This window comes from Vicugna pacos, chromosome 35 (genome assembly GCF_048564905.1).
Source record: "Vicugna pacos chromosome 35, VicPac4, whole genome shotgun sequence".
Classification (NCBI taxonomy): Eukaryota; Metazoa; Chordata; class Mammalia; order Artiodactyla; family Camelidae; genus Vicugna; species Vicugna pacos.
This window is the reverse complement of record NC_133021.1, coordinates 19021033-19046718: the sequence shown is the minus strand read 5'-3', so window position 1 is coordinate 19046718 and position 25686 is coordinate 19021033. Positions and strand designations below refer to the sequence as shown.

General features: G+C 48.2%; 1 protein-coding gene across 1 annotated transcript in view; it reads right to left on the bottom strand.

Annotated features, from left to right (window-relative positions):
* Nucleotides 1–25686, bottom strand: part of LOC140691411 (uncharacterized) — a 118327-nt gene that overhangs the window by 65964 nt on the left and 26677 nt on the right. Inside the window, exon 3 of the mRNA XM_072954978.1 lies at nt 12010–12122. Coding sequence (XP_072811079.1) covers nt 12010–12122 — 113 coding nt within the window. The remainder of the gene's footprint in view (nt 1–12009; nt 12123–25686) is intronic.

The window sequence follows — 25686 nt, the reverse complement described above, 5'->3', positions numbered from 1 at the left end:
ACCCCTGACCCCTGTCCAGCTCAGCTCCTGCCGCCCCCATTTCTCATGCTTTACACATGGTTCCCTACCTCAGGATTCCTTGCTTGTTTCAAATACAGACACTCTTTCTTTCTTCTGGCCTTTGGCTTCATTCATTCATTCCTTCATTCATTCACCAACTATTTCTTAAGCACCTAACATAGGTCATAACCTGTTAAGAAGCTAAGGATTCAGCAGAGAACAATAACAATGCAAAAGAGACAAAAAGACCCCGACTCCAGAAAACTCACCTTTGGTAGGGGAAACAGGCAAGTAAACAAATAATTGTACCATACCTCAGGGGGTGACGGGAAGTGATGGGTTGGGGTGGCTGTGTTAACTCCTGTGGTCAGGAAGGCCTCTTTGACAAGGGCAGTTTCAGCAGACACCTGAACAGGAAGAGGTCCCCAGGAAGAGGGCCATGGGGCCGCCAGGGCCCAGAAGTACAGGCAAAGGGAACAGAATGTGCGGAGGCCCCGAGGCTGCAACGTGCTTGGCTTGCCTGTTCCCCGGCCCCCCTCCACTTCACAAGACTAACTCCTGTAATTTAATGCACTATCAAGTCCAATCGGCGTGACTCCTAAAATGTGCTGGATAAAGGTCTTAATGGAGGGCTGGACGTGAAGAGCTGGAAGGAAGGTTGAAAAGCAGGGAAGGAAAGCCGTTGTCCGCAAGACAGGGTCTCAGGCAGCATCAATGGCCTCAGCAAGACTAGGCTGGGGCGGGTAGGTCCTGGGAGGCGCTCCAGCATCACGTCCTGCGCCCCCTGCCTCTCCAGGGCCCCACCTTTCTGTGGGGTCGGAAGATGTGGAACTTGGGAAACTGTATGGAACTCATCTGGGGAGGCAGCACCGAGTGGCAAGAGGTGGGCTTTGGAACCAAACCAGTTTTCAAACTGCTCATAACCCTCAGGTGCTGTATAACCTCAGGCAAGGTAACTAACCTCTCTGGGCCTCGACTTCCTTCTCTGTACAATGGGGATTCCTGAGGCCTCGCTCGCCAGCTGGTGATGTGTCAATGCCCTACAGAGCTCCCACTGCATTGCTGAACATGTCACGTCGAGGCCGCTCGACAAGACCTGGGCCCCCTATTTTCTTCATCTCAGAGGCCCTGGGTTCAGGGATCCAGGGCGTGTATGCGGATACAGAACTGGCAAACAACGCCTGTCATTCAGCGTGGTGTAACCTGCCCATCACCAGGTCTCCAAATCAGAATCTCCTACCAATGCCCTGAGTGCTTTCCTCTCCTGCTGTTCAAATGGAATGCAAGGGGTTCAACCCTCAATTATCCACACTAATGAAGGGAAGAGCTGGAAAGAATACTCCAAAACAGTGACTAATCATCCCCCACCCCAAGTCATCAATTAATAGGAAGAGGTGGATGGGAACATCCCATCTGATACCAACAACCTGGACGCGTTCTCTTCCCACTGCTGCTCAGCTCCTGGGATGGGAGGTAAGTGCCCCCATGGAAGAGGCAGCAGAAAGGCACGTATCCCCTGACCCTCCAGGGCGAAGGTCAGTTGAGGAAGCTCTGATGAGATCACCTGACCCAGGTCCCCAGGAAGGAGACAGATGTGTGTGTCCAGCTATAGTCAGGTCAGGGCAGTGGCTGAAGGCTGACCCTCCCACCTCCTACTCAAATGGGAGAATTACATCCAGGTCCCCACCCAGTGATGTTCTTAGTGCCTTGGGGTCATTGGAGGAGGGGCCGGCAGTGGTCCTGAGGGAACCATGTTTAGATGCTATGGGGTCCCCTGACTTGGGCACAGATACAGGAGGCAGGATCAAGATCAGGGCATCCCGCTGCCTCCCGCTGCCTCCCGCGAGAAGATCATTTATCAGCTGAAGACCTGTGCTAATAGGTGTTCAATAGAGTTCAATGCAGAAAATTGAGAAGTAATGAGACTTGGGGCCCAGAGGTGATCGCATGTCCAGCGAGAGCCACTGCCTGAATGCTGAAAAGGAGAAGCCCTGACTGTCAGAGAGTCCTGGGTCAGAGAAGAGGTCAGAGCGAAGAGCCCCCAGAGCAAGGCTGGGGGTGATCACAAGCAATTAAGCAGTTACCATGTTTCACAGTTCTAGGGAAGACATTTCTCTACACTTTCATATGTTTGAAACTGGGGCGTCTTAAAATCGATGGCACGTCATACTTTAATTGGCAGCACGTTTATCTTTCTTAATGGTACATCCAACAAAGCTGCATCTTATAACTGAGGGCATCTTGGATGCAATGGAATATAGTCCCAGGTACCTTGAGTAAATCTCTTTTCTTGTCTGGATCTTTTACCTTGGGTGAAATATCCTATTCACTTATTTAATCATTATTTATTGAGCATCTACCAAGCGTCAGACCCCGGGCTAGGCACAGCTGTGAACATGGGTCATAACAGCCCGCACGTCTGCTTTCTGAGAGTCTATTCCACACCAGGACCGTTAGGAACCCTTGACACGTGTTGTCTCATTTGTTTCCAGCGATAATCCATGGAGTAGGGATTATTATTATTACTATTGTCCCTGTGACAGCGGAAGTCACAGGTGGTCAAGTGACCTGCTCAAAGTCCTACACTGGCTGCCAAGTGGCTGAGCCAGGAGTCGATTCTTCCCCCAGCTCAGTCTTGGTTCTCCCCTGTGTGTCCTGGCTATCTGGGAGCACACACTGGAGGGGAGAAGGCAATACACAAGGGACCCGTGTGATGGAAGGAGACACAGAGGGAGCTAAGAAGGGTAACAGGGGTGTTGGGCAACCCCCAGATTTGGTTTAAGCAGAGACTGGAAGGAGACAAAGAGGCAGCAAAGAGTGGCCATGTAGGGGAGGGAAGGTTCAGGAGAAGGGACCCAGCATGTCTGAGGGATGAGTGGCAAGACAGAGTCCGGTGCATCTGAAGACCAGGCCAATGTGGCTGAAGGAGGAAAGGGGCGGAGGTGGGGTGGATGCCCAGGGCTTTCATGGCCAGGTAAGGAGTTTGTGTTCCATTCAGGAAGTAATTAGATGGTTTTAAGTAAAAGCTCTCCAAGATCCTTGCACTCAGCCTCTAATGATTCTTTGTATCATGGGTGACTGTGGACTCCTAGGAGGAAGGCCCTGTAGCAAGACTGCCATGGGCAGCTATTCAGGCTGAGTGCTGCAAAAGGGTGCCCAGGCAATGGGGTGATGAGAACTAAAACCAAGCCTGCACTCCATCCACTAAGCTGCACACTCACAGGGCTGTGTCCCCTCAGGGTGGCCACTTGTGCTAATTTACACAAAAGCCCTCTGTGGGCTGGCAGAGATCCAGGTTAGGAGAGGCAAGCACTGGTTAGTACTGCAGTGTCCCTACTGTGTGCCAAGCCCTGATGACACAAAAGAAGAAACAAAAAATAGGTGACACTCCTCACTCTTGGAGACCCACAACGCTTGACAAAGGTTTTGTCACAGGAAAGAATTTTTCTTTTCATTCCTCCAAAATACACCAGCCCCTATTCTAAGAGTTTCCTTTACTGAGTGCCTACTATGTGCCCAAAGTGGTGCCAGGTGCTTTCTGTGCCTTACCTCTAATGCTCACACCCCCCTCGAAAGGCAGAGGTTACCCCATGTCCCTTGGGAGGCAGCTGAGCAGCTCTGTGCCTTGCCCAAGGTCACACGGTGGGGACGTGGCACTTGATCTCCAGACACCGAACCAGGCATGAGAGCAACTTTCTCCACGTGGCCGAGGACTTGGTGTTTCATGAATAGAGACTCTGGGCCAGGCAATTTCCGGGCATTCAGTCTTTGAGTCCTCATTACAAGCCACTGGGGTGGGCCTTACAGTTTTTTCTTTTGCAAAAAATCAGCTCAAGGAGGTTGGGAGAGGCCCAAGGTGTCATGGCTAGTCAGGGTTTAAGCCTACCTCTTCCTGAGCCCTGTTCCTCTGCTCTTACTCACTCCTCTCCAACAATTTTAGGTCTCAGAGCTTCTCAAAGGTGATTCATTCATATTCCTCAAAGTCTACCTTGGGACCTGGCACAGAGCAGGTGTGCAGTACACATTCGTCAAATGAATGAACAAACAGGGACGGAGAAGTAAAGTGGATGCACACCTCACCTGCAGGTAATCCAGGCACCTGTGGATGCTCTATTCCCCTCATCACTGTATCTTCTGACCCCCTGACCTGAGGAAGGTCAGTGCACTGGAATCTGACATGATATATCATCTTCAAGCTATGTAAATACTCTTCCTCAAAGGGGTAAATATCACTACATATGATGAACTGTTTGTGGGATTACTGAGGACATGAAATGAAATTCATCCTGATTCCCCACTTACTGAGAGGCGCTGCTCAATTTGTCTCAAATGTCACATCTGTGTGTCTTCATTTGCTCCGACACTTTACTGATTAAAAGGCATGCTCTCCCACTCCCAAGGCAGAGCCCCCAGCAATGGAGCAGGTTCGCTCAGGAAGGAGGCACGCACGGTGCCCTCCTGGGCGGAGGGAATGGCCGTTCATCGCCTCCCCCCCCAGAGGGGGCCCCCTGCCAGACGCGCTGTTCTGGCCCGGGTGGGCTGGGTGGTGAAAACTGCATATCCAGTGTCTATGTGTATACGGTCAAAGAGTGTCCATTAGCCCAATTTTGAGCTGTCTGTGGAATGCCCCAGAATGGGGGAGCTCTTTCAGAACGAGGAAATCGTCTGAGAGGCCAGGACAGGGGAATCAGCAGGTCTAATTACAGGAGGGAATGAAACCAGGAAGGGTCCATTTCTGGACCTCAATTTCCCTGTGTGCAAAGTGACATGATCACCTCAGCCCCGCTCCCTGCTCCAAAAGCCAGGAAAGCACACTCTGTCCCGGACCCGCCTCTGTCTCCTGGCAGAACGACACACGGAGCTCCGTCTCCATCTGCCGGTCCCTCCAAGACGCGTGTGTCTGACCCCGTTTTACTAGGCTGTGGTCTTTAGAAAGAAATGATATTACTGACCTTGCAACTGGGAGCAAAAGCTCACCAAGACGTGACCCTAAATCGAGCTCTTCCTCTTCCTCCCCCCTGTTCTGTTCCCTTTGGGAGTGTGGATGGATAGGGGTAGAGGGGGCAAATTGTGACTGTGAAGATGAGGCTTGGCTGAAACATCAAGGACTGCACACAGTAGGCTCTCAAGACGTATTAGCTCAGTAAATGAAAGAACTTCTACCATTAACTTTAAGTGTGATGTCAGCCTCGCTGGGCTCAGTTGCTCAGGTGGACCAATGGTTCATGGGTAGACTTCAGGACATCTGAATTATATTTTAAAAAATACAGAAAAGTATTCTGTTTGTGTGAGTGTGTGTGTGTGTGTGCGTGCACGTATGTGTGTGTCTGGAGACAGTCACAGCTTTCAAGTCCATGACCCCAAAGTCTAGGGTCTGCTGAATGTGTCACTGGTGCCATTAGCTCTAAAGCCACCATCTCTGATACAAAGAAAAGAGACCATGAAAAGACTAAGTTCCTGGGATTGGCCTCATAAGCTCCAATCCACCAGGTGACAGGGCCAGCAACCCCAACGGGCAGTGCTGGGGCTCATGGATACGGAGACTCCTCTGCAACTCCCTCACAGAAGTCACGGTCTGTTTATAAGCCCAGACACACCATGAACAACTGGGTTGAGGACTTTATGCAAACTCAGGAGCCGAGGGGCTGGGGTAGGGCTGGGATTCTGACCTATGGAATTGACATCTCTTTTCTTCCATCTCCAGAAATAATCCCAGGCCAGGGAGGTCAGGATGAAGGTGACTTCATTAATTCGCTGACATTTATGGAGCACAGACAACTCGCCAGTCCCTGTGCTGAGTACATCATGTGACTTGTGTGTTCTCTTCCTTAGTCCTCACAAGTCTGTGAAGTATTATTCTTACCCTGATCTTACAGATGCTCAGAGAAATGAAGCAACTTGCCCAAGGTCACACAGTAAATGAGTGGCAGAGATGATATTTGATTCCAGATATGCTGCAACCCAGAACCTGAGGTCTTAATCATTGTACTATGCTGCCCCTCCCCTTATGGCTGCCAGGGAGTCTGCAAAAATACGTGTTCCTCATCCTTCTAGAATCTATGTGGAGATAATAAGTGAAATAGAACAGGTCTGATTTTTAAGGAATGCTCTTATGTATTTGAAAATGAGAACCCAAGATGGCACTTAGATTTAGCTAAACAAAAATACCTGTTTTTATTTTATTTTTAAATTAAAAAAAATTTACTTAGTTAGTTATTTGGGGGGGTATTTAGGTTTACTTCTTCTAATGGAGGCACTGGGGATTGAACCCAGGACCTCATGCATGCTAAGTGTGCACTCTACCGCTGAGCTACACCCTCACCACTAAGTACTTGTTTTTAGATCTAGCTGATTATATAGCTCTAATTGACCGAGACCCAGCCCTCAGACATGGAATCTCCTTCACAAAATCAAGTGTCAGAGTGGCTGCTCAAGATTAATGCTGTTAAAATGCAAAAGGTGCAACCAGGGTTAGGCATTAAAGCCTGCAGAGACTGCCGTCTAACTGACATTTCTGATCTGCTTATGACTCTTGTCTACCTGCTGATCAGCCTGGAAGAGGCAGAAACCATCCCATACGATCTCTGAGAGCTGTGCGTGGAGAAGGTGTGAAGCCTCGATGCTGGAGGTGGGAGAAACGACATCTAAATGGCAGCAAGACTAGAAACATCGGGGAGAGACAGGTTGTGGGGGAGAGGGGTGGAAATCGGGCAAGTCAGAGGCTTCCACACACTGGAAGACAGACACACAAGGACACACAGCGAGCACTGGAGAGTCTGAGACAGAAAGAGAGTCACTGAAGCCAAGACTGACACAGCTGAATTCTAGAAGGATTTAAAAGTGAAATGTAAAAATAAAAAGCTAAAAGACTAAGATGAACATCTAAATGAGTATTTAGCTGGTCTTGGCATGGAAAAGGTCTTTCTAATTATAATACCAACAGTTTATTATAAAAGAAAAATTAAAAATTTAAAAGGTAGTGACATAAAAATGAAAACTGCTGCACATCAAAAGGAAACTCAATGTATTAGTATCCTTGATATGCAAAACCACTCGCAAAAAAGATAGGGAAAAGTACTAACACCCCAAAATAAAAGTAGGCAGAGACAGGGACAGGCAATTTACAAAATGATCTACAAAAGGCCAGACAGTGATGACAGGTGCTCAACCTTCCCTATCATCAGAGAGATGCAAATTATAACCACAAATGAGATTTCGTTGCACCCATTTTAATCAATGAATCTGACTTGAAATGCACGACGTAGGTAAAGAGAGGGGATGGGCCCGCTCCAGCCTGGTGGGTGGAGGTGTGCCTCAGCAGAATCTTTCTAAGGACACCATGGAATTATGTATTAAAATGTAAAACTGACCCATACTTTGACCCAGCAATTGCACTTTCAAGAATTCACTCTAAGATAATTAGATGAGGGTTTAAGTTGTATGTATAAGAATGTTCTTAACACACTTAAGTGTCCACAGAAGATGACTGGTTAAATAATTGTGGTACAGGCAAACCACAATGGCTTCCTCTCTGATATTCATTAGGAAGAACAAAGCAGGCCTGCTTTTATTAACACAGAAAAATGTCAGCCTTGTTAACCAGACTACGGAACTACACAGATAGCATAACCCCAAGTGCACACGGATCTGCATCTCGGTGCACGGGTTGCAGGGTGCAGAGAGTTGTCAAATGGACACTCCCTGGAATAGCAGAGGCGAGGCTAGGACCCCCTGGAGTGGGTGGGCAGTCCAAGCCAGGCAGAGCAGGACAGGGGCGAATCTGTGTGTCAGGAGGAGGTAAGTGGGGCCAGGGTTCCTGGGGAATCAGCACCAGAAATGGGGATGCAAGGAAAAATACAGGATACTCCATTCAGTTTGAATTTCAGATGAATAGTGGATAACTTTTTAGTATAAGTCTATCCCGTGAAATATTTGGGATAGACTTATACTAACTTTTCTTCTGAAATTTTACAAACTTGAACAATTAAAATTCAAATTAACTGGGCATCCTTTATTTTTTCTGGCAACCTTAGCTGAGATGTTCTGGACACATCTCTTGTTGCCTCCCTGGATGACCCACACCAGCCTGGAGGGGCAGTGACGCCAAGGCAGGCTTCATGAGGGTCCTCCCTACCACTGACTTAGCTCCAGTTCACCTGCCCATGAGTCACCCATCTCTGCTTTACTCCAGGAATCTGGTAGGGAGTGCATGCAGGAGAACAGTATAGTCTTTCGAAACAGAAAAGCCAAGTGAAAATTCCTGGCCATTAAGCTGAGCACAAAATCCCTGAGTCACAGCTTGAGCACCTGTCAGGTGGAGATAGCAGCATCTGTCCACAGGGCTGCTGTGGGGATTAAATGAGATGATGTATGTAAAGTGGCTGGCATACAGTCAGCACTTAATACAAGCTGATCCCCTTCCCTCCTGTCCTCAGCAGCAGCCCACACTCTTGCCCAGGGGGATTACACACCTAATATCTCCTGTCATCTTGGGCTTTGACAGTTGGCCTTTTTTGATCTTTTCCTTGAAGCAGCAGCAGCAATGCGCTGACACTCGTCACCTGACTTCACCTTGCTCCCAAATCCCCAACAGCAGTTCAGCTCCTTATCTGCACTTCTCACTCTCCCTAGGAGGGCAGAGGAGGATCACACTGGCTTTGATAGCTGCCTTGTAGGGACATCAGCCAAGGGGAGCTACCAAGAGCAGGGCCTCGATGCCATCTGGAAATGGGTCCGGTGACATCCAGAGTCGTGATGGTGAGGAGGCCACCCTGACTTGGGGCAGCCCAGGCTAATGGGGCTGGGGGCCCTCTTGGAGCCTGTCTGTCCATCTGTTGGCTGTCCAGCGAGAGTGACTCAGGTGGGCTCTATCTACAGTGGAGGGAGTGGCTGACTTATTTCCCTGAGAGCCAAATCTTCACCAGTTTTTGACTACTGGATCTCCCCTGTCCCCAGTGAGACCCAGAGAGTTTAAAAGATCTGCCCATGTTTACCCAGTTAGTCAGTTACAGGCCCAAGAAATGAGTATTTATCAGGAAATCCCTAAATATGGGATTATCCTGTACCTTAAGTCCAGTGATAGAGAGGGCCCAGGCCCCCACTGTGGCCACAATATTTCACGGGGTTAATTCCAGCAGAGGCTGCCCCTACTGGTCCCTCCCACCTTCCCTCTTGGCCTCCCCACTCTGATATCCCAGAAGTCGGTGCAACGCACTCTTTTCTGGATGCACAAACTGCCCCATGGTCCAGTTCAGAGCCGGATCAGTGGGCTTTGGTCACAGCCTCAGCCTCAGCTTCTCCACACCTGACTCCCTTGTTAGCCTCTGCTAACATCTGTGGGCCCCTCTGCCAGGCCACAGGAAGCCAGCAGCCGCCCAGACTGCAGAGCTGGCAGCAGCCCTGCCCAGGTGGCCACGTGGAGGCGCGCTCAGCTACAGCAGCCTGCTTGCACCTGTCCAGGACTTGCCTGGGCCTTGCCTGGAGCCTTTGTCTTCCCAGGGCCAATGATTTGGAGACTTGCCACCATCATGTGGCTGAGGGAGGGCAGGTCCTTCCTTCTGCCCTGTTGGTCCTGCGCCAGGATACCAAGCATCGTCACTGCGGGGCTGCCTCCGCTGGGCCAAGCAGCTGAGAAGAGGAACCCACCGGGCTCCACTTTGTCCTAGCATTCCATAACCTTTGAATCCAGGACCCTTCATGGATCTGATGGAAGCCCTAGCCCAACCCTGTCTAGGAGGATTTTCTGAAATGATAAAAATGTTCTCTGTGCTGCCCCATATGGTAGCCACAGGCCACACATGGAGGCTGGTGCAACTGAGAAACTGAATTCTAAATGGCGTGAAATTTTTATTAATTTTAATATAAATAGAGGAGTGTGGTTAAAGGCTACTGTATTGGGTAGCACAGCTCTAGACCAGGAATCAACCCCCTTTTTTGGTAAAAGGCCAGGTAATAAATATTTTCAGTTTTGCAGGCCATGTGGTCCCCGTGGCAATAACTTAGCTGAAGCTGCAGTGCGTACAGTTATAGGCAGTGTTGGCAAATGGGCTTGGCTGTGTTCTGATAAACTTTATTTATAAAAACAAGCCAGGAGCTGGATTTAGCCAAGGGGACTATAGTTTTTGATCCTGTTCTAGACCCTTCCAAGAGAAAAATACACATATCCTTATACACTGTGGATTCTGCATCTAATTTCAAGGGGTTTGAAGACATTTGACATTCTACTGTAGACCTCTCCATGAATTCCAGGCTAAAGCCTCTGATTTTAAAAGGCTCTGTGAATGTACCTTCCGCTCTGCTCTGCGTGGTGCAGAAACACTTGGCATCGTTTCTCAGAGAGGGCAGTGTGGTCAGGGATCAATAGAACACTTTTCTCCTAAAGCCTCATGAAAGTTCTGGCCTCAGACAAATATCCACAAGGATTACTAAATGAGGATGCCACAACTCCCAGCCGGGTCCCCCTGGGTGTCAGCCCCTCCCAGGATCTCTGCAGCTGCCAGCTCTAGCGTCAATGACTCATTATCCGCACCACCCCCAAACACAGCCAGCCTCCCCAAGGCCAAGAGACTGTGGGAGGAGCTCATGGCCAGAGAGACAAGAAGCTTCCAAAGAGGACTCCCTTAGTCAGGAGGTTGTAGCTCAGGCTCGGAGAAAACTAGTCTGCGTTCTGGGCCAAAGGTTCAGGGTGAAGACATAACCTGGATGACCAAGATCACACGCCTGATTTGGGGAGGAGATTATTATTTTGCCAAAATAAGCTGGGCTCTGTCAGGAGACTTCACTTTTAAAGACAGGCAGGTCTTTTCAGGAGTCCTCAGTTAAAGCAATCCGGAGTTGAGCCAGAAGCCCTCAGTTAAAGGCATGTGAAGCTTTCTCTGGAGCCTTCTCAGTATCTTCAGTTAAAACTAACTGAGACCTCCTCGGGAGCCCTCAGTTAAAGGCATGTGAAGCTTTCTCTGGAGCCTTCTCAGTATCTTCAGTTAAAACTAACTGAGACCTTCTCGGGAGCCCTCAAATACTCAGGTTAAAGCACCAAACTGTGTTCCCCACACCCCCACCAACAGAAGGTAGACTCTGCCCTCTTTGCGTGGTGTATTCCTAGCCAAGACAGAAGTGGTATCTATTTCTGTATTGCTATAGCTTCATTCAAGAAAGCGTCTTATTCTTTCAGTTCTTAGAGGCAAGAGGAAGAAAGCTTTCGAATAACTGGCATGCTTTACCAGGGTGTTATGTCATTACTGTTATTAATTATCATTAATAGTCTTAAAATATGCCTATTAATGATCTCAACACAAAACAGCAGTATGAATCTTAGCCAAGAGCAGCACAATTACCTATTAATGAGATGTACATTTCCCAGGGAAACGACAGAGATCTAGAAGCACCACCTTCTGAACTAACATAATAAAGTTAATAATAATAATAGTGTATAATCTGAAGATATTAGTGTTAATTTGAATGCTAACACCATATTTAAACAGGCTGAGAGAAGTGGAAATTATTTGCATAACTCAAACCAAGAAACCCTCATCTATGCTATTAAGGAAAAATGGATTGTTCTTCTCTGAATGATCTAAAACTGACTCTTTGCAGTCACTATATGGAGCAAAAAAAATTTTTGCCAGCTACTTATTTCATTTCTTTTACTTAGGGTTTATATCTCTCTTATTTCCCGAAACCAAGCTGAGGTACCTGATAATACAATTAAGCCCGACAGGAAACAGAATTAAAGAAATAAAAACACAGCAATACCAGTTAAGAGGAAAGATAGAGATGTTACCAGGCCCCCGGGATAAAGGACCGCAGCTCAGCTCCAATTCCAACTCTGTTTCCTGGAAACGCGGCGAGGGCAATTTAAGTAACTGAGCTACTGGTTAGTAACCAGCTTTGCGGGGACAGGTACAAGCTGAATCTGAAGATGCCCTTCCCTGCAGCCGAGAACAGCGCAGCCCGGCCTGCAGCTACTATGACATCACACATCAGGCTCCCGAGCGAGGCCGAGACACTGACCTTTGTAGCTGGCGTGAAAGCCCTGGGCACTGACCGCGTAGTCACTGATGAGGCGCAGAGAGAGGGTGGTGGCTGCGCTGACGATGGTGGCTGGCAGCTGAAAACCTGTGAGCCTGAAAGACAAGGAGGTGAGATTGAGGAAGGTGTTATTTTTTACCAAAAATAGGGCGAAAAAATTCTAAAACTTATACAGTATCTCAAAGGACCCCAAATAGCCAGAAAAATAAAATATTGAGAGATAAGAATAAAACTGGAAGTCTCATATTTCCTGATTTCAAAACATGTTTCAAAGCTACAGTAATCAAAACAGTATGGTACTGGCATAAAAGCATACATATAGACCAATAGAACAGAATAGGGAGCCCAAAAATAAACCCTCACATATGCAGTCAAGTGATTTTCAACAGGGGTGCTAGAGCTACACAATGGGGAAAAGACAGTCTCTTCAACAAATGGTGCTGTGAAAACTGGATATCCTCATGTAAAAGATGATCTTGAATCCTTACCTCACACCACATTCAAAAATTATCTCAATATGAACTGAAAATCTAAATATAAGGCATGAAACTATAAAACTCCAAGAAGTTAACAGGGAAGGCTTTATGACACTGGATTTGGCAGTGATTTATTGGACACAACACGGGCAACAAAAGCAAAAATAGACAAATGGGACTATGACAAATGATAAAACTTCTGCACAACAAAGGAACTAATTGATAAAGTGAAATGGTAACCTACAGAATAGCAGAAAATACCTGCAAACCATATATCTGATACAGGATGAATATCCACAATATATAAAGAACTCCTACAACTCAAAGACAAAAACCTAAATAATCTCATTTAAAAATGAGCAAAAGACAGGAAAAGCCATTTCTCCAAAGAAGATAAACAAATTACCAATAAATACGTGAAAAGATGCTTAACATTACTTATCATAAGGGAAATACAAATAAAAACCACAGTGAGATAGCACTTCACATCCATCAGCATGGCCACTAGGGGAAAAAAAAGATAGTGTTGGTGATGATATGGAGCAATTATAAATCTTGTGCAGTGTTGATGAGAACACAAAGTGGTGCAGCTACTATGGAAAACGGTATGGAAGCTCCTCAAATAACTAAAAATGGAATCACCATATGATCTAGCAATCCTACTTTTGGTTATAAACCCAAAAGAATTGAAATCAAGATCTCAAAAAGATATTTGCACACCTATGTTCACTGGAGCATTATTCGCAACAGCCAAGGAGTGTAATCAATCTAGCTGTCCATCAACAGATGAACTGATAAATAAAATGTGGTATATACATACAACGAAATATTATTCAGCCTTTAAAAGGAAGGAATTCCTGACATGCGCTACAACATGAATGAACCTTGAGGACATTATGCTAAGTAAAATAAGCCAGTCACAAAAAAGACAAATACTGCATAATTTCTCTTATAAGGGGTATCTAAAGTAGTCAAACTCTTAGGAACAGAAAGTAGAATGGTGGTTGCCAGGGTCTGGGGGAAGGGGATAAAGGGGGTTGCAGGCCAATGGGTAGAGCTTCAGCTTTGCAAGATGGAAAAGATCCACTGCATAACAAGGTACATATGGTTAGCCCTACTGTGAACACTTTCAAAATGGTTAAGATGGTAAATTTTAGGCTATATGTTTTTTACCATAATACAGAAAGGGGAGGAGGTGCTTGGGAGTTGGGGTAAGATTTACACAGATAGCAATGTGAGGAGTGTGGGACAACCATCAACTGGAGACTTTAATTTCACCCCTTCCAATTAGAAGGAAAAAAAGCATGTCTGATTCCTCCCATATGTTCAGAGAGGCCTTTCCAATTTCCCTTTCTCTGCTTTATTTTTCTTCAGAGTGACTATCTCCATCCAACATAATGTTATATATTTACTTATCTGTTCATTGTCTGCAAATAACCAGACAAGCAAGCTCCCTGAGGGCAGGGATTCTTTTTTTCTTTCTTGTTTATGACTGAATCCTCATTGTCTAGAAGAGTGTGTGCCGCATAATTGAGGCACAATGGATAGTTGAGGAATGAATGAATGATTGTGGGGGTGGGGAGCGCCAAGGTGGGGCATCTGAAGCCTGAGGCTTCTGTCCTGCAACAGTCATTCTTCTTGGTAAACAGAGAAAAGGAGAAGGAGGAAAACAAAACAGACTAGGATGAGCAGATGTCTTTTAGTTGGGCCTGTGGGTGCAGCCAGACCAGCTTCCAGTGTATGAGGGATGGGGAAGGCCCATCCAGTTGAGGGTCTCTGCCTCGGTCCCTTCTGGGTCAGCAAAAAAACATAAGAGACTATGCCCACTAGCTCTTGCCAGTTGGATGTAGCTATCTTTCCTTAAGGGTGCAGAATCAATAGACTCCACCTGCTGCACTGAAAGGTCCTCAGCTCTCCCACTTTTTATACGCCAGGTCAGTGCTTCTCAAACTTTCATGAGTGTAAAAACCATCTGGGCACTCACTAGATTGGGTGGGGCCTGAGAATCTGCATTTCTAACAAGCTTCCAGGTGACGCTGATGCAAAACCTAGCTTACGATGGCTGGTTCTCAACCTCGTGGCACTTGAGAAGTTTGTAGACTCCCAATGCCCAGGCCCCCGACCTGGACCATGTATATTAGAATGTCTGGGAGTGGGACCCCAGCAATGGTGCAGCCAAGGCTGAGAACCAGCACTCCAAGGGCTTTCCAAGGGCACTACCTCCCATGGAAGCAGGGCCACTGCTCTGGACCCTGCTGTCCTCACCCAGCCATTGTGCCCTCTTCAACAGCCTCAGGGCTACTGAAACTTCACTCCTGCTTCCTAGGGTCTGCTGAGAGCCACGTGTTGACACTGCCCTACCTTGATCTGGGACATGTGAGAGCATTAACATTCTTGGGCATCTGGAAGGAACTTTCCTGTTAGTTCCCACCTCCTGACTTCTACTTCTCACTTCTCTTTCCAGCTGGGAGGGAGCTGTCATCCCCCTCCAGTCTAGTAGAACAATGGTTCTCAACTGCAGGTGATATTACCCGCTAGGGGACATTCAGCAATGTCTGGAGACGAATCTGATTGTCCTTGATCGAGAGCCACTGTCTTCTCTTGACCTTCAAGCTTTGGGGCCCTGTCTGGCCCCTTACTCATTCACGGTGAATTTTCTCTCTGGTGCCACTTTATTTCACCCAGCACTTTAATATTCATGGAGCTTCCCCCACCCAGTGGACTGGGTCTACATGTCTCCAAACCCCATGTGTGCTCAGGATTCAAGTTCTTCCTCATGAAACTCCTAAACCCCATGCAAACCAGGGTTGTGGACAATCACTCATGACTGTTCCATGAGATATAAGAATACATCTGACCAGGGGACAGAGAGCCCCACTAGAAAGGGTATGGCCTGATTCCTAAATGCTTTAATACCTGAATCTCAGCTGTGACTCAGCAAAGATGCTCTGTCACACATGTCCTGGGCTCTTGCTATATGCCCGGCCCTGCTTTAAGTGCTTTGCCTCCCAACAACCCTCAGAAGTAGGTACCATTGTTACCCAACATACAGATGAGCAGACTGAGGCACAGGGACTAAGTTGCCTGAGGTCACACAGCTAGGAAGTAGCTGAGTGAGGATGTGAACCCAGGCAGTCTGGGTCCAGAACCCATGGGTTTAACCACTACACACTAGATGGTCCCTCAAGCATTTCACCTCAACAACCACACAGGCAGCTTGGATTCTGTTCTTGATATTATAGATGGAAACCAGATTCTCAAAGGCAAAGGACCTTTCAAAATCACTCAGCTAGTGAGCAAGGAACCTAGGATTCAAATCTAAGACAGACTCAACACTCGTCTAAGACAAGCTCGGGTCAAGCAAGGAAACAACAGACTATATAAGACGGAACCATTCATTGATTCATTCATTCACCCGTCCATCCATTCATCAGGCCCTCAGCACACATACGCTGATGTTTCTTGAGGCCACACGTTGCATGTTAAGGATCCAGAGAGAAATCAGCAAGACCTTTCTGTTCAAAAGCTCACGTCAAGTTTGGGACACATGCTGCAGACTAGGGGGTGAACTGGGGAAGAAGGGGAGGGCACAGGAGGGCAGGGTAGTCCTCTAGAGACTAGGCAGCTGTGGGGAGGAGGTCTGGGGAAGCCCAGGTGGGCACTGCTCGTGAACCGCAGTGCCACCTGGGTCAGCACACAGTCACCCACACATATTCCCATGGCCTTGTGTCCTCCCCCTCCGTCCTCCCCTGGCTTACTCAGAACTCCAAACGCACAAGCACAGCATAGGGAGAAGCCAAAAGGGGCTCCGTGCCCCGCCGATGGGTCAAGGCAGGCTTGGCGTCCCAACTTAGCATCCTGAGGCCCCGGAGAGAAACCCAGTTGTAACTGTCAGGAACACGACAGAACTGTCAAAAGCAGACAAAATCAGCCACGTCAATTGTGAAACTGAAGTCACAGTTCTGTTTGTTCTGCCAGAGTGAGCACCTCACTTTTTTTTTTTTGTCAAGACGGAAAATAAAATCAAAGACTAGGAGCCTTGCAAGTGCTTCATCTTTGAGAAGAAACCCACCAGCACCGCCTCTCAGTTTCTAGCAGTCCCAGCCTCCCAAAACCCATATCCACTTTCATTCAGGAGACACTCAGGGAGTCTTGCTACAGGAGTGTGTGGGTGCATCATCAGACATGGTTATGACCCGGTCCCTGCCTTTAAATAAATTATGGTCTTTTGCTCTAAATACAATCCTATATCCAGCTAACAAAATGAGGATATATCGCGACCAGATAGAATAAAGCAGGACAACCCAGGGGGTGACTAATCCCTCTATGGTGGAATCAGAGATGGCTTCTCAGAAGAGGAAACACAGGGACCAGGCCTTAAGGGATGAATACAATTTCACCTGGAGGAAGAGGGAAAGAAGGAGACTCTAGAGACAGGGAAAAGCCAATATGAACGCACAGGGGCTAGAGGGGCTGGAGCAGGCTAGAGAAAGGGACACGCGCAGAGTCAGGAGATCCTTTGGAAGTCGAATCTCCACTCTGTGACAACCAGGCTAGGAAGAGTCCTCCCCTCCAGGGATGCAGGGCCATCAGGCATCCAGGACTCCCTGGTTTGGAGAGTGGGTGCAGCCCCCCGGGTGCTCCCAGGCACAAACATGCAGGCTGTGCACAGGCGGTGCACGCACACTTCCCATCAGCCCCGGTCACGCATGTACATGTGCGTGTGCGTGTGTGTGTGAGCTGGTGGCGATCCGGCAGGCCATTCTGCAGAAGCCCTGCAGCACTGTCGCTGCTCACCAAAATAGCATCGAGCAATTTAGGTCAGGAAGGCCTCTGCTATTATTACTAGTTACTGGTGAAAGTTATTTAATAAGAATGTCACATCCAATTGAGACCGTGGTGGGAAGTGTCAGCAGGAAGAATGTAATTACACTAACTGGAGGCACTCCAGGCCCCCGCTGCGTGCACACCTCCACAGATCCACAGAGCTGGACTCGCTCCCAGCCCCGCGGCTGCCTGGAGGGCGTTGCCTCCGAGGGGGCCTCTGTGCCAGGACCCTGAACAACCAGACCTACGCTGTCCTGTCCAGCCCCCAGGAGAGGCTCCTGAGGGGGTATCTCAGGACCCACTGGGACCCCCTTAATCACATCGTCTATGGCTCAACACCCCAGTGAAAGGTAGAAAGATAGAAAGACAATGGCTGAGAAAACCAGGAACTCAAAGGGAAAATGAGCAGAAGAGAGATGGGCAGATAGAAAAAGAGACACAAAGGCAGACCCGGTGAGAGAGCGCAAGAAAGAGGGACACAGAAGAAGAGAGAAAAAGACAAAAAAGGATGGAAGTGACAGAGACAGACCCTGCACAGCAAGACCAAATCAGGGCAGAAAAGGCAACAGTAAACAGAGATGGAGACAGACGGAGAGCCGAGACGAGGGAGCCACAGGTCCCCGGCCTCGTGACAAAGGCTGTCAGTGTCTCTGAACACACAGACCCCATGCATGTTAATTGGGAAGAAACGGGGACTGAGTGTAGGCACTGGGAGCAGTCTGGCTTTACCTGGAAGGAGAGAGCAGTAGCCACAGCAAGTCAGGGCCCAACGAGAGCACCCCTTTTATTTTGAACATATTTCAAAGAGTACAGTCGGAAGAGAAGAAAAATAAAATGGGAGCAGTGGACGGGGAGAGAAGAGCTAAATCCCAGAGGTGGGAGAGAGAAGCGGGGATCAGAGGTGTGGGGACGGGGCACTGCAGGAGTGACCCCATCTTCCCCGGGGAGTCGGGGGAGGGGAGGAGAGGCCACAGGTGCTGGAACAGGCTGGAAGGGCGGCAGGACTTGGGAGAAGCCCATTCCTGATGGTCTGCATGTTCTCTGCAGGTGCTGGCCAGGTTGTCTTGGGCTAGACCCAAAAATTGGTGTCTTGGAATGGCCACTCTCAGGACTAAGGTGGGAAGCTGGCTGGGCAGCCGACAGAAGGCAGATTCAGCTGGGCCGAGCTCAGAACGCAGTGCGGCAGCATTTACAGCCGGCGAACTGATGTGTGCAACTCACCCTGGGCCGGATGTTCGCGGCAGGGGCAGCAGAGGACTAAAGGTTGAGGGTCCCAGGGGGACAGTGGGGACCAGCCTTGATACCAAAGGAAAGGGACTGTCGCAGGGTCAGAGGCCTCCAGCTCCTAAAGAGGCCTCGCACGGCTGGCGGGGTGTTGCCATCATCCCACCCACCGCGTGTGCCTTCTGGTTCCTGGGCTCCCCTCTGCCCAGCCCCGGCCGGCCACGACCTCAGTTTGCCCTCGGCTGTGGTTCCTGGTTCGGCCCCTGGGGAGGTGGCATGTCCCTCTGCCTTCTCAGTAGCCAGCCTCAGGGCTCCCTGGCCCCACTCTGCTCCATTCCAGGGCACAGACATCCTTTCTCCCACGTCCTCTTTGGACTCTAGGCTCAATCTGGACGGGTTCAAGGGCTTCTTTGCTAGAGACTCAGCACTCATTGCTCAGAGGCGTAAATAAAGCCGAGGCAGCACCCCCCAGCCCGGCCCACCCACCCCACCTCTGGGAGGTTCTGAGGCTCCTCCTCAGAGCACTCAAAGGGCTGAGTGTGAGGGGACTGAGGCGGAAAACTCATAAGGCTTGTGGAAACTGAGGAATCACATCTCCTCGGAAGCCTGCACCCGCAGGAAGAGCTGCTTCTCTGGGGTCTCAGGTCATATCCCCTCACCTCCTCCTCCGCCCAGAAAGCATCAACTGGGCTGGCTCTAAGCCAGCAGGTTCTCAAAGAGGCAAAGTCCCAGGTCCTCAAAGAGGCCTGAAGTCCAGACAGGCGCAGACCCCATCCTGCTGATCTGGGAGCTCCAGGCCCACGCCCTCCTCAAGGACCCACACGGCCTGGCGGGCTCCAGGCAGCTGCTGGCCTGGCTGGGCCCTGCCTGTTGCCAGGCCTGGTTGCCATGCACAGACTCCCATCCTGGGTCATCAGAAAACTCCCTGGAGATGGGGGAAAAAACCCTGCTTGTGATCTAAGAGGGTCCTGGCCCGAGAACTCTCCAGCACAGAAAGATGGTGACCAGGGGAGGGAACTTCAAGATCAAGGCCTGATCCATCCTTGAAACTGGGAGCTGGGAATGTGGACCCAGGCTATGCAAGGTGTTCAGGACACCCAGCTTCTGGCATCTGCAGACCCAAACATCCACATCCACTACATACACACCACACACACATACACACACACACACACACACACACACCCCTTGCTAACACAGCTCTTCAATCCACGGCTGCACACCCCGTCCTCCCAGGCTATTGCCCCACCATCCCAGATGGAGGGCTCATAGGCCCTCCTGCTGCTCCTCTCTCTCCACCAAGACCCCCATGGCCTTCTGGAAGAGTCAGTTCAAAGCTCTGAGTGTCTTTTCCCGCTGGTGCTGTTTGTGAGCGGCAGAGGGATGTATGTGTCTGGGGAAATGGTGCTTACACACAAAGCTAGCATACACAGGAGGATGCATCTGAGTATGGAAGAATATAAAACAGCCCGTAAAGCTACAATTTAATCTGCACCGCTCCCACCACCGCAGACACGCACACTGTCCAGCACCACTCGGTCCCAGGCCCTGCTCCTGGCACACGCCCACCAAGCATCCCGCAGCACGGCAGTGGGGAGCAAGCTCAGCCTATGGAGTCAGACAGACCTGAATCCACAGCCCCACTCTGCAGCTTGTTGGCTGTGTGACCTTAGTCACCCTGCTTGCCCTCTCTGAGCCTCAGCTCCCTCCTCTGTAAGGGAAGGATAATGATAGCTCCCTCATAGGCCTGCTGGGAAGATTAAATGAGATTATGGATGTGAAACGCCAGGCACAGGGAACTCAATAAACATTAATTACCACTCACTCTTTCCCTTCCACCCACCCTTGTGCCTTTCATGCATGCAATTGGTAAGTATTTATTGAGTGCTAACTGTATGTCAAGGCTGCTGTAGGCACTGGTGGTGCAAATCCCCTATGCACATCCTCACACAGCTTGTTTTCTAGTCAGGAGACAGCTGGAAGCAAGTAAACAATAAGCAAAGAACAGAGCGAGCGTGATCAGAGCTATGAAGGTGACGTAGTAGAGTTTCACCTGCAGTGGTCCACCTCTGAGAGTGGTACTCTGGAGCAGAGACCCGAAGGGAGGGTAAGAGGGAGCCACGGTAGATCTGGGGGGGAGAGCATTCCAGGCGGAGAGAATAGACAGAAATGCCCAGAGACAGGAACAAGCCTGTTGTTTTCAAGGTAACAGCAAGAAGGCCAACACTCCTGGGGGTTAGAGAATGCCGCGGAGGGCGGTGGAAGAAGAGATGGGGTGGATCAAGGCCAGATCAGATCAAATAGGGATGGTTTTAACTGTGTGTGCATGAGGGGAGGGGTGGTCTAGTCCGATTCTGCACATTTTGGGATCTCTCTCTGGCTGCTGCATGAAGAATGAACACAGGTGAGCAAAAGGGGAAAGCAGGCAGAGCCACCAGGGAGCTACTGTCTCCAGGGAGAGACAAAGAGGGTTTTAAGGACTTACCCTGCCCCACCTCTAACCCCGAAGCCCTCCCCACCTCCCCACCATCTCCTACCCTCCTACCCATCCTCTGGCTCCTCTCTCAAGATGTCTTCTCTGATGACTCCTGACTACAGAGGCCACTTTGCAACTCTTTGTGAGCCAGGTTTCCAAAGGCCACCTCTCCAGGAGACCCTCCCTGGGCCACACCTCTGAGCACCCACAGGACTTGGCTCCTTCCTGGCTTAAAGGATAAACCAATGCCATCCTACCTAGGACTCAAGAACAGCTATGGTGTGATTCTCCTTTGTGTACCTCCCACTACATACAGCACACGGTAGGTGCTCAGGGAACGTACACTTGCAATGTGGCACCTGTCCTTCTCTGCCCAGAGTTTTGCATCCCTCCCACAGTGTCCCCCTGCCTCTGACCTCGCCACTGGATGCTTTGTTTTTGTTAGCAAATATTATTAAGCGCTTGCATGTGCTGAATCTTTCCAATTGCACGTTCATCTTCCCAACTATCCTAGAGACACGGGCTGTTAGAGCCCTACCTTACAGTTGAGGAAACTGAGGTGCAGGGAGAGTAAATAGCTTGCCCCAGGTGGCACAGCCAGCTAGTAGCGGCGGTATCAAATGACAGGCAAGTTGTACTTGAGCCAGAGTTAAAGTTCTGCCTGCTCCACCGGGGTGGTGGGGGAGAGAGAGGCAGAGGTCATGTCTTATTTTTAAAAAAATAAACAAATGGGTGAGTATATCTTGCAAGTTATTTGCACAGGCTGGCCTGGTCTAGGGATTTCTCCATCCTGCCCTCTCCAGGACTGAGCAGAGACTAGACTTGGTCTCAGCATCCTGCACCTTCTTGCTCAACTCCACCCCCAGCACCCAGCTTGAGAGGGGCTTGCCCACCCTCAAGAACTGCAGAAAGTGGAGAGCAGGTTAAAATCCCCTGACCCCCACCCATAGCTGCCGGGCCCAGGCCCTCTGTGAGCCAGCGCAGAGCGGGAAGAGGTGGGCCCAGGGAGCCCACCATCACCAAGCTGCTCCTTCTCTTCCAGGCCTAAAATATCCTTCTGCTTTTCAAATGGGGCAGGGCTTATCTCTCGGTCTTTGTACAGGCTCATCTGTCAGCCCAGAATACCCTTTCCCATGGTGACGCAATGTCACGACTTTTTGAAAATATCTCTGTGTGTTTACTGAGGGTCCCCTGAACCATGAGCTAGCTGAGACCAGAAGCACCCAAGCTCAGCTTCCCAAGGGACAAGGAGGAGGCCAACTTCCCATAGGTTGCAAGTTCCCCAGGTACAGGACAGCAGACCATCCTAGACAAATCTTATAAACAGCGCACTCCCAGGCAGCATGTGCCTTCATGGATAAAGTGGTTCAAGTGCTTAACTTGGAAGGAGGAAGAGCAACAGACAGGAAGGGCCCTCCTCTGGAACACGAGCCATGTCAGGCAGAGCACAGTGGCCCCATCTTGCAGACCCTGACTTAGTCAACATTCCCTTTCCCCTGCCACATGACATTGTAGAATTCATCCTGAGCCCTGCTGAGCAATGAATGGCACCCACAGAGACCCACCTCACTTCTCTCTGTTACATTTTGTCCTGTTAAGACTCAAATATCTCCTCCTGTGTTACCTCCCCAAGCAGAGTTACCTGCCCCCTCCTCTCTGTCCCTTAAACTCATTCATTCAATCATCAAACGTTGGCGGAGCCCCTAGGCATCAGGTTTTGTGCTAGGTCCTAGGACAGAATGATAGATAAGACATGCCCTGCCCTCATACAATCTAGCACCTTCTATGAGCACCTCTCTCCCTTTTTACAAATATCACTTATGACCATATCTAGCTGTCCACTGGGCTGTCAGTTCCTCCGAGGCCGGTACTACAGCAGCTGGTTAAGGATGTTGTCCCAGCACCTAGGACCTTGTTCCAAAACCCAGTGCATGAAGTTATCTGAATAATGGAAAAGGCAAGCCTTTCAAAATCGTGAGGGTTCCATTAATTCAGTTGGCCCCTTTTTATTGATGCATACTTTATTACGGATTGTGCAATAGGCCACATTTCACAATTCCTCATTCCTGGTCCTCCTTTCCAATGGGAAGCCTTGCAGCTCAGTGGAGGAAGGTGTGCCCGAGGACAGGGGTGTGCACAGGAAAGCCTGGGGAGATCCAACAGCCAGTCTGTCGGGAGGGGAGGGAACTTTGTTTGCTATGCTCCCTCATGCTCGTGGCCTCCACAGTTCTCTCTGTGCCTCTTTAGAAACATCTGTTTGTCTGAAAACAGCCTACACACTTTGCCCTCAAACTTCAAACTTTTTTTTTTTAATCTCAGTGCATCACAGCAATAGCCTGAAGAGGAGAGAATCATCAAATGGGGGTTTCTTTTCTCTCTTACAGGCCCAAGGGATGAAGAGACTGAAAAGATCCCTTCAGGTTAATTCAGAAATATGAAGACTTCACATTTTCATTTTCAATTAAGTAATTACTGTAGTAATTACTACACTGCCATAGTAATACTTGCTGCCCTCTAGATTAGAAATTTTAAAAAAAGCATTAATACACATTCATTGCTAACTTTTATATAATCTTAGAGAGAGAAAGACCTTTCTCTAAGTATAACACAAAACTGGAAAAGTAAAACATAGACAAATTTGATTACACAAAAATGTGGAACCTCTATAGGTAGAAAAAAAGAGAGAGAGAAAGAAAGAAAGAGAAAGAAAGAATCACAGAATCTAAAGACAAACTCCAGACTGGGAAGAAAGATTTGCCACACTGCTACAGATAGAGAGCCAATGTCCTTCCTATGCAAAAAGTTCTTACAAATTAATAAGAAAAAATATGAACAATGCCATAGAACACAAGAATGAGCAATGTCCATGAATGACAATTTGCACAAAAAGAGATAAAGATAACTAAGAAACATGAAGAGATGATCAATTTCATTTATAATTAAAGAAAATGCGATAATAAGATACGTGATATATTATCAGAATGGCAAGTTTTTAAAAGCTGCTAGAAAGGTATTCAGTGGTTCCTGAACCAGCACATCAGCATCACCTGGAAACTTGTTAGCAAATGCAAATTCTCAATCCTGTACCAGACCTATTCCACCTGAAATTTACTGGATCAGAAATTCTCAGACCTAGAAATCTGTACTGTAACAAGCCCCCTAGGTGATTCTGATGCACGCTAAGATGTAGAGAAGCCAAAAAACTCTCAAATACTATTGATAATATTTAACTGAATATCATTTGGCACTTTTATCAACATAAATTCACATACCTGTTGAGGCACAAAATCCATTCTATAGACTAGACCATTCATGTTAAATTCATACACACACACAATTATTTTATTTAGCTATTTGGGATCACCAAAAACTAGAAGAAGACTAAACAATAAAGGACAGATTGAGTCATTGATGGTAACTTGTGGAATACTATGCAATCATCAGTAAAAATGAGATGAATCACTGTACACCTACCCAGAAAGATGCATAAGAGATATTGCCAAGAGAAAGAAGCATGTTACAGAAGTGTATTTGATATACCTGGAATAATCCCATTTGTGTGAGATAAAAAGAATTTGTGTCATATTTCTACATATGTGTTTTGAAAATCTCTGGAGTAATTCGGAAGAATCTATTAACAAGTGGGACTTGTTAACAAGTGGGACTTGCAGTGGGGAGAGGAGATTTTTCACCATATGCCTTTCTATGCTGTCTGTATTTTTGCCCTGAGGACATACTACTTTTATAGTAATTGAAAAGTAGTTATAACTAATTCACTTAAAACAAAGAGAAAGAGTGAGTAAGAGAAAGAAGCATGGGTGGGAGGTAGACCATTTGGGTAACTGTACCCTGGACTATTCAGATCCCCACCCAGAACCTCAGAGACCTCCATGTGCCTTATCTTCAGCCACCCAGGTTGCTTTGATCAAGAACCACTAAAAACTCTGTTTTACAGAACTGGCAGCCTTCAAAATAAATTACTCATTTAACAAAGAATAAAACCCCACATTGATTAAACAAGGCAAGGGCCTCTGAGATACCTGATTTTCCTTCCTGTCGGCCCATCCCACCCAACTGTGTGTGCTGTGGAATGTTAGCCATTGCATCTCATTTGGTTTCCAGCAGAGCATGACCAGGTTATTTCCATTACAAATTACATGTGAGTGTAAACGCCGGTGTGGACATATCTTGTATTTGCATGTCAGAGTCAATAAAGACGATATTTGTGCATTAGAAGAGACACAGAGGGATGTGAACAGTCTGTGTTGGTGTTCCAGGCCTGATACACTAAGAGTTTTAACTAAGGACATCTCAGGAATTGATAAGAGAATGATGCAGAGGAGTTCAGTTTCCTACCCCTAGGCAGTCCCCCTTAGGAGCCAATGTATTTTATTCTCCCATTCAGCCTTTATCTCCACTTTTGACCAGACAGCCCCCAAATGGGTTCGTTTGAATAACAAATTACGAAAACCCTGATCCATCCATTATCCAATCCTTCCATCCATACATCCTTGGATCTTTTCTTCTATCCATTCATCTATCCAAACACTCTTAAATGTACCCAGCCCATGAATCTACTCATCATCCATTCCCTCAGTCTTTTCATTCAACCACCACATTTCACCTGTATAATCTATCAAGTCAGTCCTTCCATTT